At 39.4% G+C, this 18,987-nt stretch overlaps 2 protein-coding genes across 2 annotated transcripts in view; both read left to right on the top strand.

Annotated features, from left to right (window-relative positions):
* Positions 1-5,714, top strand: part of ENTPD1 (ectonucleoside triphosphate diphosphohydrolase 1) — an 83,637-nt gene extending 77,923 nt beyond the window's left edge. The window contains 3 exon segments of the mRNA XM_014565764.2: positions 1,029-1,145; positions 2,898-3,035; positions 5,180-5,714. Of these exon segments, the coding sequence (XP_014421250.2) occupies positions 1,029-1,145; positions 2,898-3,035; positions 5,180-5,386 (462 nt within the window). The 3' untranslated portion in view covers positions 5,387-5,714.
* An 11,012-nt stretch (positions 5,715-16,726) lies between these two features.
* Positions 16,727-18,987, top strand: part of CC2D2B (coiled-coil and C2 domain containing 2B) — an 83,740-nt gene continuing 81,479 nt past the window's right edge. The window contains exon 1 of the mRNA XM_032491216.1: positions 16,727-17,730. Within this exon, the coding sequence (XP_032347107.1) occupies positions 17,685-17,730 (46 nt within the window). The 5' untranslated portion in view covers positions 16,727-17,684. The remainder of the gene's footprint in view (positions 17,731-18,987) is intronic.

The following is an 18,987-nucleotide window of genomic DNA, read 5'->3' as shown; positions in this document are numbered from 1 at the left end:
CATTTTTTGATTGGGTTGTTTGGGTTTTTTTTTTTTTTTTTTGATATTAAGCTATATGAGCTGTTTGTAAATTTTGAAAATTAATCCCTTGTTGGTAGCATCATTTGAAAATATTTTCTCCCAGTCTGTAGGTTGTCTTTTCATTTTGTTTATGATTTCCTTTGCTGTGCAAAAGCTTTTAAGTTTAACTAGGTCCCATTTGTTTATTTTTGTTTTTATTTCCATTACTTTAGAATGTTTTCTTTTTTACTCATTTGTACTTTTAACTTTTTATATAGTTCTCATATGTGATGGCATTGATTTTTTCAAAGGTTTAATTTACTAGCTCATCATAGACTTGCAAAAAAAATGTTAAATAAAGATTGGCTATTTAAAGAAAGCAATACATTGTACATTATAAAAACAGGCAAAAAAGGGATATCAATAGAAAAAGAAAAAAAACCTTATAATTTTGCCAGGGATCACTTCTATTACCTTTGTATAGAATTTTCCAGTTTTTATTTGTTAAAAATTCATACATAATACATAGTTTTTTTTTGTTTTCATATTTTCTTTAATTTTTGCCAATCTGAATGGTGTAAAAGGATGTCTCATAGTTTTATTTTTAATATATTTACCCTACTTATTTACTTTTTTAATGGAGGTACTGAGGATTGAACACAGGACCTCGTGCATGCTAAGCAGGTGCTCTACCACTGAGCTATACTCTCCCCTAGTTTTTTAAAGATAGGATTTTTGTAACCTCTTCCTCTCTTACCTTCTCTTTTCCCCATCTTTCTTTCTCCCTGACTCTCCCATTAAAATTATAGAGAAAATTAACTACCAGGTGGCTCAGAAATGCATGTCAGCAGCAAAATGACCCCTCTTCCAGGAAGGAAGCAGCTCTTGGGTCTGGAATATCATTTGGTCCAGTAATTTACTCATTTGAGATGTCCAGGCACTTTCACTAGGCATTTGGCCCTCTGGAGAGTGAATCAATGTCCCCCTGTGTTGGACACTGCACAAAACTCAGCATTTTTCTCTTGCAGGCATTTTCAGCTTTTTATTATGTGATGGAGTTTTTAAACCTTACATCAAATGAACACTTATCTCCGAAAAAGATGACTGACATGATGGAAGAGTTCTGCTCTCAGCCTTGGGAAAAGGTAAATGACCGGAAACAGCAGCTGTTACCATTGCCCTGTGCCCTTGACAGCATGGAATATGGGAGTCTGCTCTTCAAGTCACGCTAACGTGATCAAGATACAGCAAACGTGTTAGAGAAGCCCAGATGGTGCACTCAAGTTAGGAATAAGGTTCACCGGCATTCCTTGATAACTTGGCATACAATGGCTTAAACAAAAAAGGTCTTATTTTCTGCGCCTAATTTGAAGTCCTTCGTAGGCAGCTGTAGGCATGGAGTCAGCAGCTTGACCGTCTCAGCCATTAGTTCTTCAGTTGTTGTTAGGCCTGCTTCCTCATGGAAGCACGGTGTGGCTTCAGGGATCACAGCCATATTCAGGATCAGAAGAGTAGTGCCAGAGACATCTGTTCCTTTTTACAGGAAGGCAAAAGCTGTCCCGGAAACTCCTCACGAGTCTTTCTCTTACATCTTATTGGCCAGGACAGGCTGGGAAAGCAGGGTGCAGGATTTTAGGACTGGCTTAGAGCCCTAGATTTATCATAAGCTATTTCCTGGAGCTGGGCACGTTGTTGCCCACTCCTCTCCCCCAACCCCAACCCCAAAGGAGACAGGCAAGTCACAGAATCTGCCACAGACAGATTGCCATTGTGGTAAGACTTGTTCTCCATAGGCCAGGTCCAAGATGTCTCCTACTATTTCATAAATTTGAAGCACAAATTTTTTCTTGTCTGAGGCACTGAGTCATTCAATATTCAGTGCTAAATGATGGAAGTTTCCAGGGAGGAGAGAGAAAGATATGGAGTCTACTCTGATTAAAAAAAAAAACAGATCATCTAGCAGTGGCCCAAAACAGCAGCTGTTTTAAGTTGACACTGCTGCAAAAGTAAATGGTGCTTTCATTCTGAAGATACGTAATTAATTAAAAATGAATGCTTTTCTCATGGGCACTGACAGAAGAGGAAGGAAGATTGTGCAAGAACCTGGACATTTGGAATTTTCCCTAAGTATTTTGTCTGAGTTAGAACCTGAAGGAAGGGTATTCAGGGCTTTCGGAAAGATCTGCTCAAATATGCCTCAGCACTTTACAAAACACTTACAGGAGGCTTTCTGCAGCTAGTGATGATTTGTGGAGAAAGATGAGCATCTTGGAGTCTTGAGCAAAATGCCTCCTAAACTGGGTTCCAGAGCTGTGTTTCTCAAATGTTACCGTGTGTGATCACTTGGGGATCATATTCTGCGCCAGCAGATCGGGAGTGAGGACTAACAAGCTCTCAGCAGATGCCGACGCTGCTAGTTCAGGAACTAAACTGAGTGGCAAGGCTTTTTATGGCCATTTTTTTAAGATGCTTATAGAGGCTCTAAACCCAAGACTTTGGTCAAGAGCATACAGAAAACTCTGATTAAACAAAGATTAATAGATTGCTTTCATGCAAGATTTTACACAGCTTTTAGTATGCCAAAGGATGGGAAACTATAGTAAAATTCAGTGTTTCTGAATGTATTAGACCACAGAAACTACTTTTTTCCTGGAGCGTTTGTTAATATCGCATAGAACCCCGTGGAGGAAAAGATTCCTTAACAGACCCTATGCTATAACCCCCTGGCGCCTACTCAAGGGGTGCAGCACCACTCCCAAAGCCCTCTACAGGGGCTGCCTCTCAGGTCCCTGTGAGCCGGGCTTCCTCCTCTAGATCAGCTCTGATAGTGAAAATGAGGGCTATGGAGAAGCGCCTGTTGCTGTACAAGTATGATATTTTCTTCACTCCATTTCCAGTTGCAGGTGTATTTTAGTGATGTGAACGAGAACTACCTGAGTGAATACTGCTTTTCTGGCACCTACATCCTCACTCTTCTTCTGAATGGCTATCATTTTACAGCTGAGACCTGGAAGAATATCCATTTCATGGGCAAGGTTTGTTGGGTTTGGGGAGGTCGGGTGGTAGTGACTGAAGCATCTTGGAGCTGGTAAGAGTTGGGAGTCAACCTGACTTCTATTTTGGCCTGAGTCCTGTTCTACCACTTCACCTCCAACCCAGGCTGGCATTTCGTGTCAGGCTCTCCTGTATGTTGAGCTGTCCTATCGAGGGAGAGCTCCCTGCATTGTCAGCCTCTCCTTTCTGCTCACATAGCAGTGACTGTTCCCATATAAAAGAAAAAAATGAGATATTAAAGTAATCTAGCAGTATTTCAATAGCCACAGTGATTCTTTGTGCTGAGTTCAACATCCATTCCCTTCCATGAATCCAGAAAGGATGATCGTGATTTCTCATAAGGGGTGAAGGCCTTGTTAGTTGTACCTTAAAGACTGGCCGATCTGAAAGCTAGCTGTGAAGGCAAGTGGCTGTGAATGGAAGTTTTTGCTTAGAAGCCAGGCTTAGCGTGAGCCTTAAAGAAGCAGCCTCACAGCTGTGCATTACCATAGCATCACCTGCAGGTATCCAGGCACAGAGGCAACCTTTACATCAGCAGCCAGCTCATAAGCAAACTCATGTTTGATGACAAATATCAAGGGCAGTATTTCTCTACCTTTTAAACCCACATCCACTAATGGCAAAAATGATCAAAACAAAGCATTGAGGCAGAGGTCTGTAGTAGCCTTGAAGATACTAGTTTTGTCACACTCTTGTCAATATTGGTCTTGCTAATTCAAACACAACTCTTTTCCTTGTATTAAGATCCCAGTCTTCCTTGCATTCCATCGCAGTTTATTTTTTCTGTTTGAGGGATACATCTATGTCAAACTTACTAATGATTTATATTCTTTGATCCATTTTTTTTTCTAAACCCTCAGTGATAACTCCTCTAACTCTGGAGCCTCCCTTGACTCATGCAGTCAGATAAGGTTCCTTTTCCCCATAAATGGAAGTGGGCCTTTTACAAATTATTAATTCCCAGTACTGGTAAAGGTTTAGAGGAGAGGAACATTCCACATGGTTTTGGTTGGAATGTAAACTGGCATAACCTTTGGGAAGACTGTTTCAGCAATATGTGCTAGGACTCTTAAAATACGTACATCATTTTACCCTATTACTCCATTTCTAGGATTTACAAATAATTGAATAAAGCGAGTAAAAAGAACATATAAGGCAGTTCACAGCAGTGATGATATTGCAGAAATCCCTTAAGAGACATGGGATGAGGTTTACAAGGAATTGTTAAGTTAATAATTCTACATATGGTTTAATTCCTTTTTTTTTTTTTGTTTGGTGAGGAAAAACATGCACATAGAGGCCTGGAAGCAAATGTCATACAATGATAATAGCAGCAACTTCTGAATGGTGAAGTAGACGTGTTTTTGTTTTCTCTTTCAGGATTATCTATACGTCCTAATTTTTATACCATGACTACATACAACTCATGTAACACAAACATTTCCAGAATTATTTATTATTCTGAAACTACCTATATTTCAATACGTTTTGAAGTGACTTGAAAATATTTCTAGGAAGATGGCCGAGTTGGAGAATTTTTTTTTTTTTTTTTCATTTAAGAAGAATCCTTTCTCAGGCATATGCAGTCTTTCAACTTCCATTGAGTAAGACTGACTGGCTGGAATTATTCCCCAGTTTTTCCCTAGCTTGAATCATAAAAGAACCCTGGTTTTGTATGGATGAGATTCCTGGGCCTGCCACAGATATAGAAGGCCAGGGACAATCATTATTCTCTCATCCTCTGCCTGCTTCCTGTCACCCCAGTCCCCTTCCCCACCCCAACTACCCACCCACAGTCACACAAACAGCCGAAGAGGAATGCAAATCTCCAAAGGCCTATTTGAATTAAGTTTTTCTAAGAAGGAGAACTGGGCAGTCATTTACCAAATTCCTCTCTGAATTTGGGATGTAGTAGTGAGGCCCCGTACTCTCCTTCTTAATTACTTGCTCCCTCTCAGTTTTTCCCCACAGCCATATTCCCAATTCAGAATATAAAATAATTCACTTAGAGAACTGAATGTCGTGCTGCCTCCACTTCCTGGCTGCTCAGTATTAGGGATAGGGTTGCGTGAAAGCTCATTTAATCCTCAGACCAGAAACAACAGACTTTCCCCACTGTTTGCAGGTCCGGAGCACCAGCGTCGGGTGGACTTTGGGCTACATGCTGAACCTGACCAACATGATTCCAGCTGAGGAGCCGCCGTCTGCACCTCTCTCCCACTCCACCTATGTCTTCCTCATGGTCTTCTTCTCCCTGATCCTGGTTATAGTGGTCCTCGTAGGCATATTTGCCTTTCACAAGCCTTCGTTTTTCTGGAAAGATGTGGTATAGCAGGAGCAGCTGAAATCTGCTGGCTGGAGTGAGAAGAAAACTTGCCCAGGGAACACTTTCCTCCACAAGGTGTACAAGGTCATGATTCCTTGCTCACCAAGGCCAGTCTTGACCAGCATGAAGCTTCCTTGGCTTTTGTTGAAGCCTTTCCATGGGAGATATTCACCATCCTCTGCCTCAAGGACTTCCTGGCAGACGTTGTCTCTGCTGTGAGTCTTTCCAAACTCCCCCCTTTCTCTTTTGTACTCTGTGCTTGTGTAGGTCTTAAAGACCTCCCTCCTTTTCATGATCTTTGCTATATAAAAGAACAATATGACTTTGTCCAGAAGCACTGAGAGTCCTGAGTCCTGTGCTGGGAAGGTGCGCTGGCTAAAAGAAGAATCTCAGGAACTGAGTCAGTTGCGGTCTTAGAGGCCCTTTCTCCTTCCTCTTTCCCATTTATTGAGAAAGTTATAAATGTCTTTGGAGAGGACAGACATACATCCCATTCCTAGCCTGCCCTTTGCAAGGGAGAATTTTCTAGACTAGGCAAATATAGTGCTAGGGCCCAAGAGTCGTGCAAAGGAATTTATGTGCTTATGCAGTTGATACAATAGTTAATCCAAACCAAAAGAGGGATGTGGAAGAGTCACATATTCCTGGGTGACCCCCAAATGCTACAGTGGAATACCCAGACCAGATTGTTTAAAAAGCTGCTGTACATATATAGGCATTCAGATATCAGGGCATGTTATATGGTAGGTGTACATATGTCAGGAAGAAAAATACAGCCACAACACAGGGCTGGGAAAATGCATCCTCCAATACATTGTTGGGGTTTTGTTTTTATTGTGGTAAAATGCATATAACATAAAATTCACCATTATAACATGAACAATTTAGTGGCATTTAATACATTCACAATGTTGTACAACTGTCACCCCTATCTAGTTCCAGAATATTTTCATCACCAAGAAACTGGCTGGAGACAAGACCATCCTGGGGTAGGCTTGAAACATCAACCTTTCCATTAACAGCCAAACATGCTAACCAGTTGCACCACAAAGATGATCACTCAGTTTTAAAGCCATGCCATATCTTACTGACCTGGGGTTTAATTTAGTGAGAGAGTTATTGCTGGTTTTAGGTACTTTTGCTGTAAGCATCTTTGCCAGAGACATCTTTGCCACAAACATTTTCACTGCATAACTGCTTGGCTGTAAAGCAGTTTTTCCATAAAAGATAAAATAATGAAAAACAAAAGAGGGATATTTAAAAAGCATACTGAAATGAATAACAAAATTCAAGGCTTTATTGTGAAATACAAAATATTTGAGTACATTTAAAATGTGTGTAGGTTTGTGGCAAAACTGGGCAAATAACTGATTTTATTTTGTGGGTTATACCTAAGCACTTGGCTTCCAAATCTTTCATTCATAGCATTTTATATATTTTGTTTGTTAGTTTTTGCTCATTGATATTCTTCTCCTCATTTGGCATTGTACTTTCCCTTTTTTGCTAAAACTTCTTCCTTCACTAAGAGAGATACCAGTTTCCAAATACTTAGAGGCATCTTTGTAACTGAGCTTTGCGTTGTGTCGTGAAAGCTTCTACATGGTTGTTGTTTGTTTTTGGCATATTGTCACATGCGCACTGATAGACGTTCCCAAGTTCTGTGGGAAATGTGGGTTCAACTCTGCACCTTCCAGAACCTTGGCCTCTTTCTCCTCCAATGTACTGTGTCTCAAAATAAGAAATCAACTCTTGGGGTAAATCTGCCAGCTCGATAAAGCCATTAATAATGTCACCAACTGGAAGAAATGCTAACACATTTCAACCAGTTGAAACCAAAGTGTCAAACCAAACCTGTCAACCAGTTATTTCATCTTTCACAGGGCATTTGCCTCACAGCCAATCAATTATTCAATGCAAATATTTGCAGTAAAAATGCTTGTGGCAGTGATGTCTATGGCAAAGATGTTTAAGGTGAAAGTACCTAGAACCCATTTCAACATGTAATTAATATATGTTATTAATGAGATATTTGTTTTTTTATATTAAGTTTTTTAAGCCTGTTGTGTATATCATGTTACAGCACACCTTAATCAGGACTACATTTCAGCTGCTCAATAGCCACCTGTGACTCATGGCTACTATATTGAATAGCACATTGTCTACAAGTACATGCAAAGCTAAAAAGACACAGGCAATAATATTTTGTCTTTCTCTTGAGGGGGGATTTTTTTTTCACAGCTATAGATGCTATAACATTCTTGTTATTATTTACTGTATATAAAGTTTAACATTGTTCTTAACAAGCTTTTAAGATCTCAGCTCAGAATTTCACTTTATTCCTCAGGTTTTGTTGCCTTTTCCTGTGAAGAGAGATGCCTATTATTCAGGCCAATATGCCTGATGAAACACCTTTGGGAAATTTAATCTGGATTCAAAGATAATACAGATAATTTGGATGCTTATCCTTAGTCAAAATGTAAATTTGAATATTAAAATAAGATTAGTTTCTTAATAGCTCACAGGGCAAAGTTTACCATATAATAGTAAAGTTACTATTAAAACATACTCTTATTTATTGTCAGTTTGAAAAGTGAGCAGAATTTCACCCAAACTGGTCTCATCGCTCTCTGATTCAGATTCTAATAACTGCCATCTGTGCTCACGAGCCAGGTATTTCTTTTAGTTTGTGCTAGTTTTACTTTTTAAATTTCTTATAACAACCTCAAAGTTTCAGTGGCTTACCACAATAAACATTGATTTTCACATCCTTGGATCTGCAAGTCAGTTAGTATCTCTACTTCTTGCAGTTCGTGTGGCTCCAGCCTGACATATCACACACTCTCCTTGTCTGGTAGCTTCCTGAGCCATGTTCCCCTTATGTGGCAGGGCACAAGAGAAGGAGAGAAGATACAGGATGCCTCTTCAGGCTTTAGCTAGGATGGTCCCCCTGTTACTTCCATTCACATTCTAAGGACCAAAATAAGTCATGTGGCCAAGCCCAACATTAGCAAGTTGGAGAAACACTGGGAGGAATGGCAGAGTCATGGGGCAAAGGACATGAATGACTAATTTTAACATGGAAAAGTCATGAAACATTGGGTACAATGATTCAGTCTACCCCGGTGTCTCATTAACTAAAAGGTGTGTTTTCTGTAAATTACAATCTACTTATCTTGCCAAAGAATATTCTTTTTAAAAAATGTCATTTCTTCCAAGACATCATCAATTGCAACTTCTTTCCACAGCCTTAATCAGGACGCTTCAGCAGCTCCCAAATCAGTCTCACATTCCAAAATGATAGATTTCCTAAGAGACCATCATTTTATCTTCTTTATTTTATGTATTTAGGTCAATGTATAGTAACTACCCAAGTTTTTATTTGCATGTGAATCTAATACAACTGAACATAATTAGCTTTATCACAGGTATAATGGATTTTTTAATAATGGGGAAAGGAGTGTCTCTATGAGCCCTCTCTTTAGAAAGTGGCATTTAAGACTGTACATGTGATAAAAAAGCATTGCTATACCTTTTGCATTTCTCTATTTTAAGTAAATTAATTTCTAAATTTAAACTGATGATACAATGATGGCACCATGCTCATCAGCACCTGAGTAGACTTTTTATTTTTACATCACTTTTGCATATTGAATAGCAGAGCTTACCACAGAACATGGATTAGCCAATGACAAGTGAGATATGGTCACCTGAGAGACATCATTTTCTTAATTGAAATATAGTTGATTTACAATGTTGTGTTAGTTTCTGGGGTACAGCAAAGTGATTCAGTTATACATATATACATATTTTTTCATATTCTTTTCCATTATGGTTTATTACAGGGTATTGTTCCCTGTGTCATATTTTAGACTCCACATATAAGTGATAGCGTATGGTATTTATCTTTCTCTTTCTGACTTACATCACTTAGTATGATAATCTCTAGGTCAATCCATGTTGCTGCAAATGGCATTATTTCATTTTTTTTTTAATGGCTGAATAGTATGTTGATGGACATTGAGGTTGTTTCCATGTGTTGGCTACTGTAAATAGTGCTGCTATGAACACTGGGGTGCATGTATCTTTTGGAATTAGAGTTTTCTCCGGATATATGCCCAGGAGTGGGACTGCAGGATCATACAGCAACTCTATTTTCAGTTTTTTAAGGAACTGCCATTCTGTTTTCCACAGTGGCTGCAACAATTTACATTCCCACCAGCAGTGTAGGAAGATTCCCTTTTCTCTACACCCTCTCCAGCATTTGTTATTTATAGACTTTTTAGTGATGGCCATTCTGACTGGCGTGAGGTGGTACCTCACTGTAGTTTTGATTTGCATTTCTCTAATAATTAGCGACGCAAACATCATTTCTTATAATGAAGTTCTAAGAAGAAAGGGGAGGAAAGTCTTGTGAGCTAGGCAGGGAACAGTGTGTACTTAGGATGACTTAAACTGAACTCCTAAATCTTTCCTCCTAAACCTGCATCTCCTCCTGCATTTTTTTTCATGATTAATGCCATTACTGCCTCAAGATCAGAATCAACTTCATTGATAGGATCTGCCCATTCTCCTTTGAAACATTTTTCATTTTGATTCGCCTTTACAATCATGTTGTTATCACCCCAGTAAAGACCTGCTATCAGGAACAGTGATCTTGTCTCTAATCTATTACTGCCAGATTAATCTTCATAAAAAGTGGGCTTAATCAGATTGCTCCCCAACTAAAACTGATGGTGGCTTTCTATTGCCCATGTTACTAATAAATCAGACTCTCCAACAGACATTCAAGCCCTCTGATCCATGCCTACAAGTTCTCCCCAGGCTTACACACACTCCATCCTCTGATATGCCTTACACTCTAGCCAGGGAAGACTGATTCTTTACCTGGCACTGTTCAGATATTTGCTCACTTGTAATATCTTTGTCCCCACTACCTTCAAAACTCAGCTCAAATGCCTCTTCTTCAGTTAAGTCATCTCTGACTCTCCAAATCAGAATAAATTGCTTCTTCCCTGTGCTATCATAGCCCTTTGCCTCGGCCTCCATTAGAGCATTCAGACCATTTTATTCAGTATCTGGGTTAAGCTCCATGGGGACAAGATATGTGACATCTCTTTCTGAAAAGTTGGGTTCAGAGGTAATATTAGCAGGAACTATGGTAACAGTCCTAGTTAATCTCCCTGACCACTGCCAGGTGGGCTGGTCCATACCACTACTTCTGCATCAGTATCCTTATTTATGTTATCTCATGACATGACCATCCTCTTCCTCCAGGTTTTAAGGACCAGCTCTACTCCTGATTCCTCAGTGAAGTCTTTGATTACCCACATGGAACCCTTCCTTCTGGACCATGCATTTAGTTTCAATATAGCTCACTACACACAACTGTATTATTAAAGTAGAATTTTAAGGATTAGAATGCACCTTAAAAGGTCATGTTTATCAAAATTAAATGTGCATATGACTCACCTAGGGGTCCTGTTGAAATAAAAATTATTTAATTTTAATTAATAAAAAATGTTTCAGTAGGCCTGGGGTTGAGGCTGAGGTTCTACATTTCTAACAAGCTACCACGGTGATGCCACTACAGCTGTCTAGGGACCAGACTTTGGGTATCAAAGATATATATTACTTTACTATTTCATGGAGTTCCTTCTGCTGTCTCTCAGATAAGTGCTCATCTACTACCTGACTGCCATTCTTCATTTAGCTCAAGTGCCACTTACAAAGCTTACTCCCTCTCCTACACAACAATCCTCAAATGTTTCTTCCTTTGTCAGCTTTCTGTACCTCAGGAGGTTTCTGTCTGCTTTGCCCTCTACCTTTGGGGAGCCACTGCCCAACACTCAGTGCAGAACTGGTGTGCCTCGGAAGGCTTTCTCCCAGCTCTTCCACCCTGTCCCCAGCCTTCAGTGTATTACCCCTGTGCTCTTAGTAGAACCCCGTGGGAAGGAGCTGGCAGGTGATCCATAATGCAACCTTTAAAAATTGTTTAAAAGTTCAATGGTTTCTTATTATTTCTGTCAATGATAGCCTTTTCCTTTCCTTTTTTTAAAAACATTTTTATTGAGTTAGTAGTCATTTTACAATGTGTCAAATTCCAGTATAGAGCACAATTTTTCAGTTATACATGAACATACATATATTCATTGTCACATTTTTTTTTCGCTGTGAGCTACCACAAGATCTTGTATATATTTCCCTGTGCTATACAGTATAATCTTGTTTATCTATTCTGCATATGCAAATGAAACCGGCAAAAGCTTGATCTCCAGAATATATAAGCAGCATACGACTTAACAAAAAAGAAACAAACAACCCCATCCAAAAATGGGCAAAAGACCTAAACAAGCAATTCTCTAAGGAAGAAATACAAATGATCAATAGGCACATGAAAAAATGCTCAATATCACTAACTATCAGAGAAATACAAATCAAAACTACAATGAGGTATCACCTCATACCAGTGTGAATGGCCATCATTCAAAAGTCCACAAATGACAAATGCTGGAGAGGCTGTGGAGAAAAGGGAACCTTCTTACACTGCTGATGGGAAGGCAGTTTGGTGCAGCCACTGTGGAAAACAGTATGGAGATTCCTCAAAAGACTAGGAATAGACTTACCATATGACCCAGGAATCCCGCTCCTGGGCATATATCCAGAAGGAACCCTACTTCAGAAAGACATCTGCACCCCAATGTTCATAGCAGCACTATTTACAACAGCCAAGACATGGAAACAGCCTAAATGTCCATCAACAGCTGACTGGATAAAGAAGATGTGGTATATTTATGCAATGGAATACTATTCAGCCATAAAAACCCACAACATAACGCCATTTGCAGCAACTTGGATGTCCCTGGAGAATGTCATCCTAAGTGAAGTAAGCCAGAAAGAGAAAGAAAAATACCATGTGAGATCGTTCATATGTGGAATCTAAAAAAAACCACAAAACATAAATACAAAACAGAAACAGACTCATAGACATAGAATACAAACTTGTGGTTGCCAAGGGGGCGGAGGGTGGGAAGGGACAGACTGGGATTTCAAAATGTAGAATAAATAAACAAGATTATACTGTATAGCACAAGGAAATATATATAAGATCTTATGGTAACTCACAGTGAAAAAAAATGTGACAATGAATATATATATGTTCATGTATAACTGAAAAATTGTGCTCTACACTGGAATTTGACACAACACTGTAAAATGACTCTGGCTCAATAAAAAAATGTTAAAAAAAAATCAATGAAGCTAGAACACTCCCTTATACCATACACAAAAATAAACTCAAAATGGATTAAAGAATTAAACATAAGACAAGATACAATAAACCTCCTAGAAGAAAATATAGGCAAAACATTATCTCACATACATCTCAAAAATGTTCTCCTAGGGCAGTCTACCCAAGCAATAGAAATAAAAGCAAGAATAAACAAATGGGACCTAATTAAATTTAGCCTTTTCCTTTCCTGCCACTCTACCAAGGATGAAAGAGTTCTAATGGGTTTTAAAATACTATGATTTTTTAGTTTAACCACCTGGGTAGAAGCTACAATCTCCTGCCATATGCACACAATAATTATTTGTAATATGAAAAAATGAATCATAAGGAAATTATTTTTTTTACAAAGTTTGAAACCAGAAATGCAATTCATTAGCAGGTGTAACTAAAAGTAGAGCCTCAATAAATATATCGATTTCCAGTTTTGAAAAATCAACAATGATATGTACTCCACATTGTTAGTTTCCTTCTATTTAGAAATGCATAAACATTAAAAAAATGTAGATGGCTAATTTTGTAATAGCACAAGTTGTCTTCTGACATACAACTTAATTTTTTTTAATTTTGAAATTATTTTTGGCCCAGTAAAAATGAAAAAGGGGACAAATACAGATAAATAGTGGGCTGCTTTTAAAGTGAACTACTTAATACCAACTGCAGTTTTTTCTTGGTGGTAAATCATAATGCTCTCTTTCTTTTCAGCTCTTCAGTCAACAGTCATACTATACTTATAATCAGTAGCTTAAAAATATGACCTTTTGTGCTATTCCATATCTCTTGGATTCTTACCTCTACATTAGTCAACTTAACTACCTTCTAGGAATACACTTGAAGATGCAAGTTCCCTGTGAAGAATATGGTGTGAATCTGCTCTATCTCCTACAGTTAAATCCATTTGAAGGATGTATTCTCCAGTTATCTTCTGGACAGAGAGGTCTAAACAGAAACAAGTTATTTTTAACTTTTTGTTATTAGAATTTTCAAACATAAAGTAGAATAATATAATACACATCCATGTGCTCATTACGGAACTCCATCAATTGTCATCATTTTGCCAATCTTGCAGAAACAAGTGTTAATTATAATCAGTGATAAAATAGGATTGAAATTTCATGGAAAATAGTAAAATATACTCTTTTACAGTCAAATGGTGAAGGTGAGCAAAATCACTGCATGGTGCAACATGGTAAAAGTAAATGTAGGGTTAAGGTCCTTAACAGAAGGATATGTCTTGCATGAAAGGAGGTAGGACATATTTTATAGGCCCCCTTTCATGCTGCAGGAAGAATCATGACCACGGCAGCTCTATTTGCCTATTTCTTTTCAGACTGTAAGTTAAAGTAGCAGAATCATTTTGGTGTAGCAGCAAACCAATGGATTATGTTAGTTTCAGACAATCTCGTCTAAAATATTTTTTTGACACTGAGAAGCTGACGAACGCTAATGAGTCACCTACTTTAAATTGTAATTTTTGCTTTTCATGCATGTTTTACAGACAAGATGTCTTTTTTTAATTGAAGTATAGTTGATTGACAATATTGTGTTAGTTTTAGGTATACAGCATAGTGATTCAGTATTTTTGCAAATTATACTCCATTATAGGTTATTATAAGATAATGGGTATAATTCCCTGTGCTGTACAGTATATCCTTATTGTTTATCTATTTTATACATTTTATGGTTTGTATCTATTAATCTCTACCCCTAATTTGTCCCTCCCCCCTTCCCTTTCCTTTGGTAACCACAGGTTTGTTTTCTGTATCTGTGAGTCTATTTCTGTTTTGCATATACATTCATCTGTATTACTTCTTAGATTCTATTTATAAGTGATATCATACAGTGTTTGTCCTTCTCTGTCTTATTTCACTAAATGTAATCTCTAGGTCCATCCATGTTGCTACAAATGGCAGTATTTCCTTCTTTTCTATGTCTGAGTAATATTCCACTGTGTGTGTGTATGTATATATGTGTATGTATACATCTTCTTAATCTAGTTGTCTGTTGATGGGCACTTGGGTTGTTACAAGGTGTTTCTCAAAATTTGATAATGGATCAAGAGAATGGAATGGCAGTTTGTACAAGATAGTTGACTCCAACAGAACACTTACAGGTTTTTTTTAGTCTTATATACTTGAGGTATACAACTTGATGATTTGATATATGTATACACTGTGAAATAATCACTACAATTATGTTCATTGTCAACACCTCAACTACTTAGCTCACACGTGTGTGTGTGTGTGTGTGTGTGTGTAGTGAAAACACTTAGGATTTAACCTCTTATCAAATTTCCAGTATATAGTACAGTGTTGCCGTCTATAGTCGCCATACTACATATTAGATCTTCAGAACTTATACATCTTGCAAAACTGAAACTGTGTATCCCTTGGCTGAAAACTCCCTATTTCCCTCACCACCTGCCCAGCCCCTAGAAACCACCATTCTACTGCATCAAGTAATATTCCCTTCCCTGCTTTTTTTAATATGAATGACTAAGACAGGTCTCCACATCCTATCAGTGCAATTTTTAAAAAAAAATCAACAATTGTAGGATTACACTATTTACCTCTATAAATTTCATCTTACTGGTTTTAGCTCAGCATTTCTGCCTATCAATTTCAATTCTGAAACCTAACCTTGTTATTACAGTGATTCCCAATTGTGGCCTATTGGCAACAGAATCACTTTGAGTGCGTAAAAAATATAAAAATTCCTGGATCCCTCTTCAGAGATTCATCAGGTGTAAGGTTAGCCAAGGAAGTCTACATTTAGCAAGCCCTCAAGTCATCCCCAAAGAGCCATATTTGGGAATCACTGTTCTCTCATATCCATTAATTCAAAAAATTGAGAATAGTTACTCAACAAATGTGTGTTCATGGCAGCACTATTCACAATAGCAAAAATGTGGAAACAGCCCAAATGTCCATTGACAGACGAACAGATAAACAAACAGTGGTATATACATACAATAGAACACTACTCAGCCATAAAAAGAAATAAAAATGCTACTTACATGCTATATGTGGATGAACGTTGAAAACATTATGCTAAGTGAAAGAAGACAGACACAGAAGATCATATATTGTATGATTCCATTTATATGAATTATCAAGAATAGGTAAATCCATAGAGACAGAACACTGATAATTGCCAGGGACTAGGGAAAGGGGGTAACGGGGAGCAGATGCTTAATGGATATGGGGTAATGAAAATGTTTTTTCACTGGATAGAGGATGTGGTGGCACAACTTTGTGAGTGTACTAAATGCCACTCAATTGTTCACTTTAAAATGGTTAACTTTATATTATACAAATCTCATCTCAAAAAAAAGATAATGTGAGCCAGGTATTTAAGACATCTAGAAGGTTCAAGTAGGTACTAGGATAGTGATCTGGAGAAACTGACTGTACAGCATATTCTTCAAGTTAGAAGACTAAGTGCAGATGCATTTTGTCTCAGCCCTGTGGAAGGAAATAAAATTTACCTACAGCAGATGGGAACAGTATGGAACAGGGGTGGGAAGCTCAGCGATCTGTTTTTGTAAATAAAGTTTTACGAACACAGCCTCGGCCACTTGTTTACGTTGTCTATGGCTGCTTTCAGGCTACAATGGCAGGTTTCAGGAGTTGTGACAGAAGCTATACGGCCTGCAAGCCTAAGATATTTACTATCTGGACTTTTAAGACTTTGCTGACCATGTATAGGATATACTATCTTTCGGGCCAAATTAGGTTCATACTGAAGCAAAGACTCAGATGGAAAAGGCAAGGAAAACAACTAGCCCATAGTCATGGTGCCCTATGTGAAGTTTCGGGACTATTCATAGCTTAACCTGAAGAACTAAGGGGGCATGATTAGGTGTTTGTGCACCTAATGAGAAGAACTAAGTGACGACTAAGACTCCTAACAGGGAGGCATTGAGCTGTAATTTGGCTGGCTACAAAAATCTTTACTACAGCTTTGGAAGAAGGCTTTTACTTTCTTCAAATCTAAAACCCTCAACAAACATAATCCTTTGGGAGGGTAATAGGTAGGACTTTCTGTGGGCCAGCTGAACTCCAGGATAGTTAAAATGCAGAAGCTGAACTAGAAATATCTTTTATGAGTGATTAATCATAATGAGAATTAAAAAAAAATTTGCAAGTAGCTCAAAGGGAAGCAGAAAACTCAGACTTTGCTTTCATCTCCATTCACTGCTAGAGTTCAAAAAATAGCTTAAAATAATAAAAAAAAACTACACTTTTCCCTTTAAAGTTTTTTTAATAAGAAATTTTATCTTCAGACTCTGAACTCATTAAAGCCTCTGAAAGCAAGGATATAAGTGAATAATGTCGGCTTTCCCTATTTGGCATATGAATTTCAAGAATTTTCTAAAGCATGATCAGATCAAAGAACTTTCAGGAAAAGGGTAAAGATGGCTGCAAATTCTCTCCCGATAAAATTCTCTACCCCCACTGCCTTTCCCCTCATACGGATGTGAAAAGTTACACTGCTGGGTCAAGTAGAGGAACAGAACTAGGAGGAGGACTCGGGTCCTCATTTCAACTTTGGCGCTCAAAACAATCTTTCCAAAAGTAACTTTCTTTTGAGTTGGTTCCGGAGACCGTACTTCCACGGCGGACTCGGGAGCATCTTCCCCCGGGAACATCTGCTCAGAGGAGACTCCGGTTGTCACCACCGCCCCGCGCCGGTCGGGAAGCGCGTGGCCGATACTCACCCCTTGGGATACTGTTCTTCACTAGGACGCGAAAAAGGCCCGGGACTCTCACGACACAGGCCACGCCGCTCTCAGGTCTCCTCCAGAACAGCCCCCAGAGCTGCGGCGGCACTGGGACGCACACGCAGGCAGCGGGTAATCAAAGCCCGCGGCTCCCGCCAGGCGCGCCAGGCGGAGATCGGAGCCGCAATTCCAGCCCCAAGCCCGAGGAGCCGGGAGAACAGACGAAGCGCACTTATTTCCGGAGGCACACGCTCTGCGCATGCTCGGGACCCACCGGCTGAGGGGCCGAATCGCGCATGTCCGGGAGCGCCCTGATGTTGAGGTTCGAGGAGCCAGCTCGAGGTGGGCGTCCGGCGTGTGGGGTGCGGACTGCAGGACCGGTGCTGGGCGGTTGGTGACCTCTCAGGGTCGGCGGTGAATGGTACGCCCTGCCTTCGCTGCTCAGACGTAGCATAAGTGCGCTGTCCATCCAGGTGAATGTCTTGACTGCCCCTGAAGGGCCCCCGACCCTGCCCTGTCAGGCTCCAGTATTTTGTCTGGGTGGAGCCCTGCTCTGTGGAAGAATCCCGCAGGGGACCCTCGGCAGCCGGGGCCAGGCCGGCACGGGCCACTGGACTGCAAGTCCCCAGGTCCTGTGGCCAACCCTTTGGTTACCCGCTTTGGGAATTAATAGGGTTGAGAACCGCTTCACTGTAGAGCATTCGAGAGCACTGCTTGGTTTATTTTGAATCCGGGTCCGTTGTATTTATGGAGTGCTAAACACCTTGCTAGGATTGGTGGAAGGTAGATGAGTTCGTGCCCCAGCCCTCGTCCTCGCCTTAGGGTAAACAGAAAGTGAGCTGGAGTGTAATGAACAAAAGCTATGATTTCTAAGTGCTAGTGGAGGTCACAGAAGGACCAGAGTCAGGAGAACTTCCTGGAAGATGTGAGGTTTGAATCAGGCTTTGAAATGTGGAATGCTCTAGATTGGGGGGAAATTGCAAAAATCAAAGGATGGAGGTGTCAGGGAGTATAAAGAAGAGTTTGCTCTGGGTATAGTAGAATGTTTATTTTGGAGAGTGTTGAGAAGGTCTTAGGTGGGAATGCGGACACCAGCGTCTTTTGGCCTCACAGAAAGGGCCTCCGTTTTGAGTTTCTCTCCAGTGGAGACTGTGTAAGTAGAGGCACCATAATATATCTTCAGGTTTAAAAAAAAAAAGGTAGCATCACAGGACTTATTTGTGTCCAGTTTCTGGGCTTCATGGCCCTTGTTGCTCTATGCATTGATACATTTTTGTCAGTCCTGTGAGGACCTTGTGGGTAGCAAAATTACATTGCATTGTGTATGTTAGGTATACTCTTTCAAGACATACTATAGTTTTTATAATGTTTTGTCACTTATTCAAATTTTATATACCAGAAGTCTCAAGGAACGTGAACTCAATCCTTCTTGACCTAATGGAGTAGGTTATGATTTCGAGCTTAGTCCTGAGAGAAATGGATGATATAGTTTTGATGCCTTTCAAACACATAAATTCACAGGTCAGAAAATCCCTCTGTCAGGCCACTGATTCTACTTTTTTATTTTAGAAAACAAGGTCACAGTTAACTTGTCAGGAA

Source organism: Camelus ferus, chromosome 11 (assembly GCF_009834535.1).
Source record: "Camelus ferus isolate YT-003-E chromosome 11, BCGSAC_Cfer_1.0, whole genome shotgun sequence".
In the NCBI taxonomy this organism is placed as follows: Eukaryota; Metazoa; Chordata; class Mammalia; order Artiodactyla; family Camelidae; genus Camelus; species Camelus ferus.
Note: the sequence above shows the minus strand (reverse complement) of the source record. Positions and strands in the feature narration are given on the sequence as shown.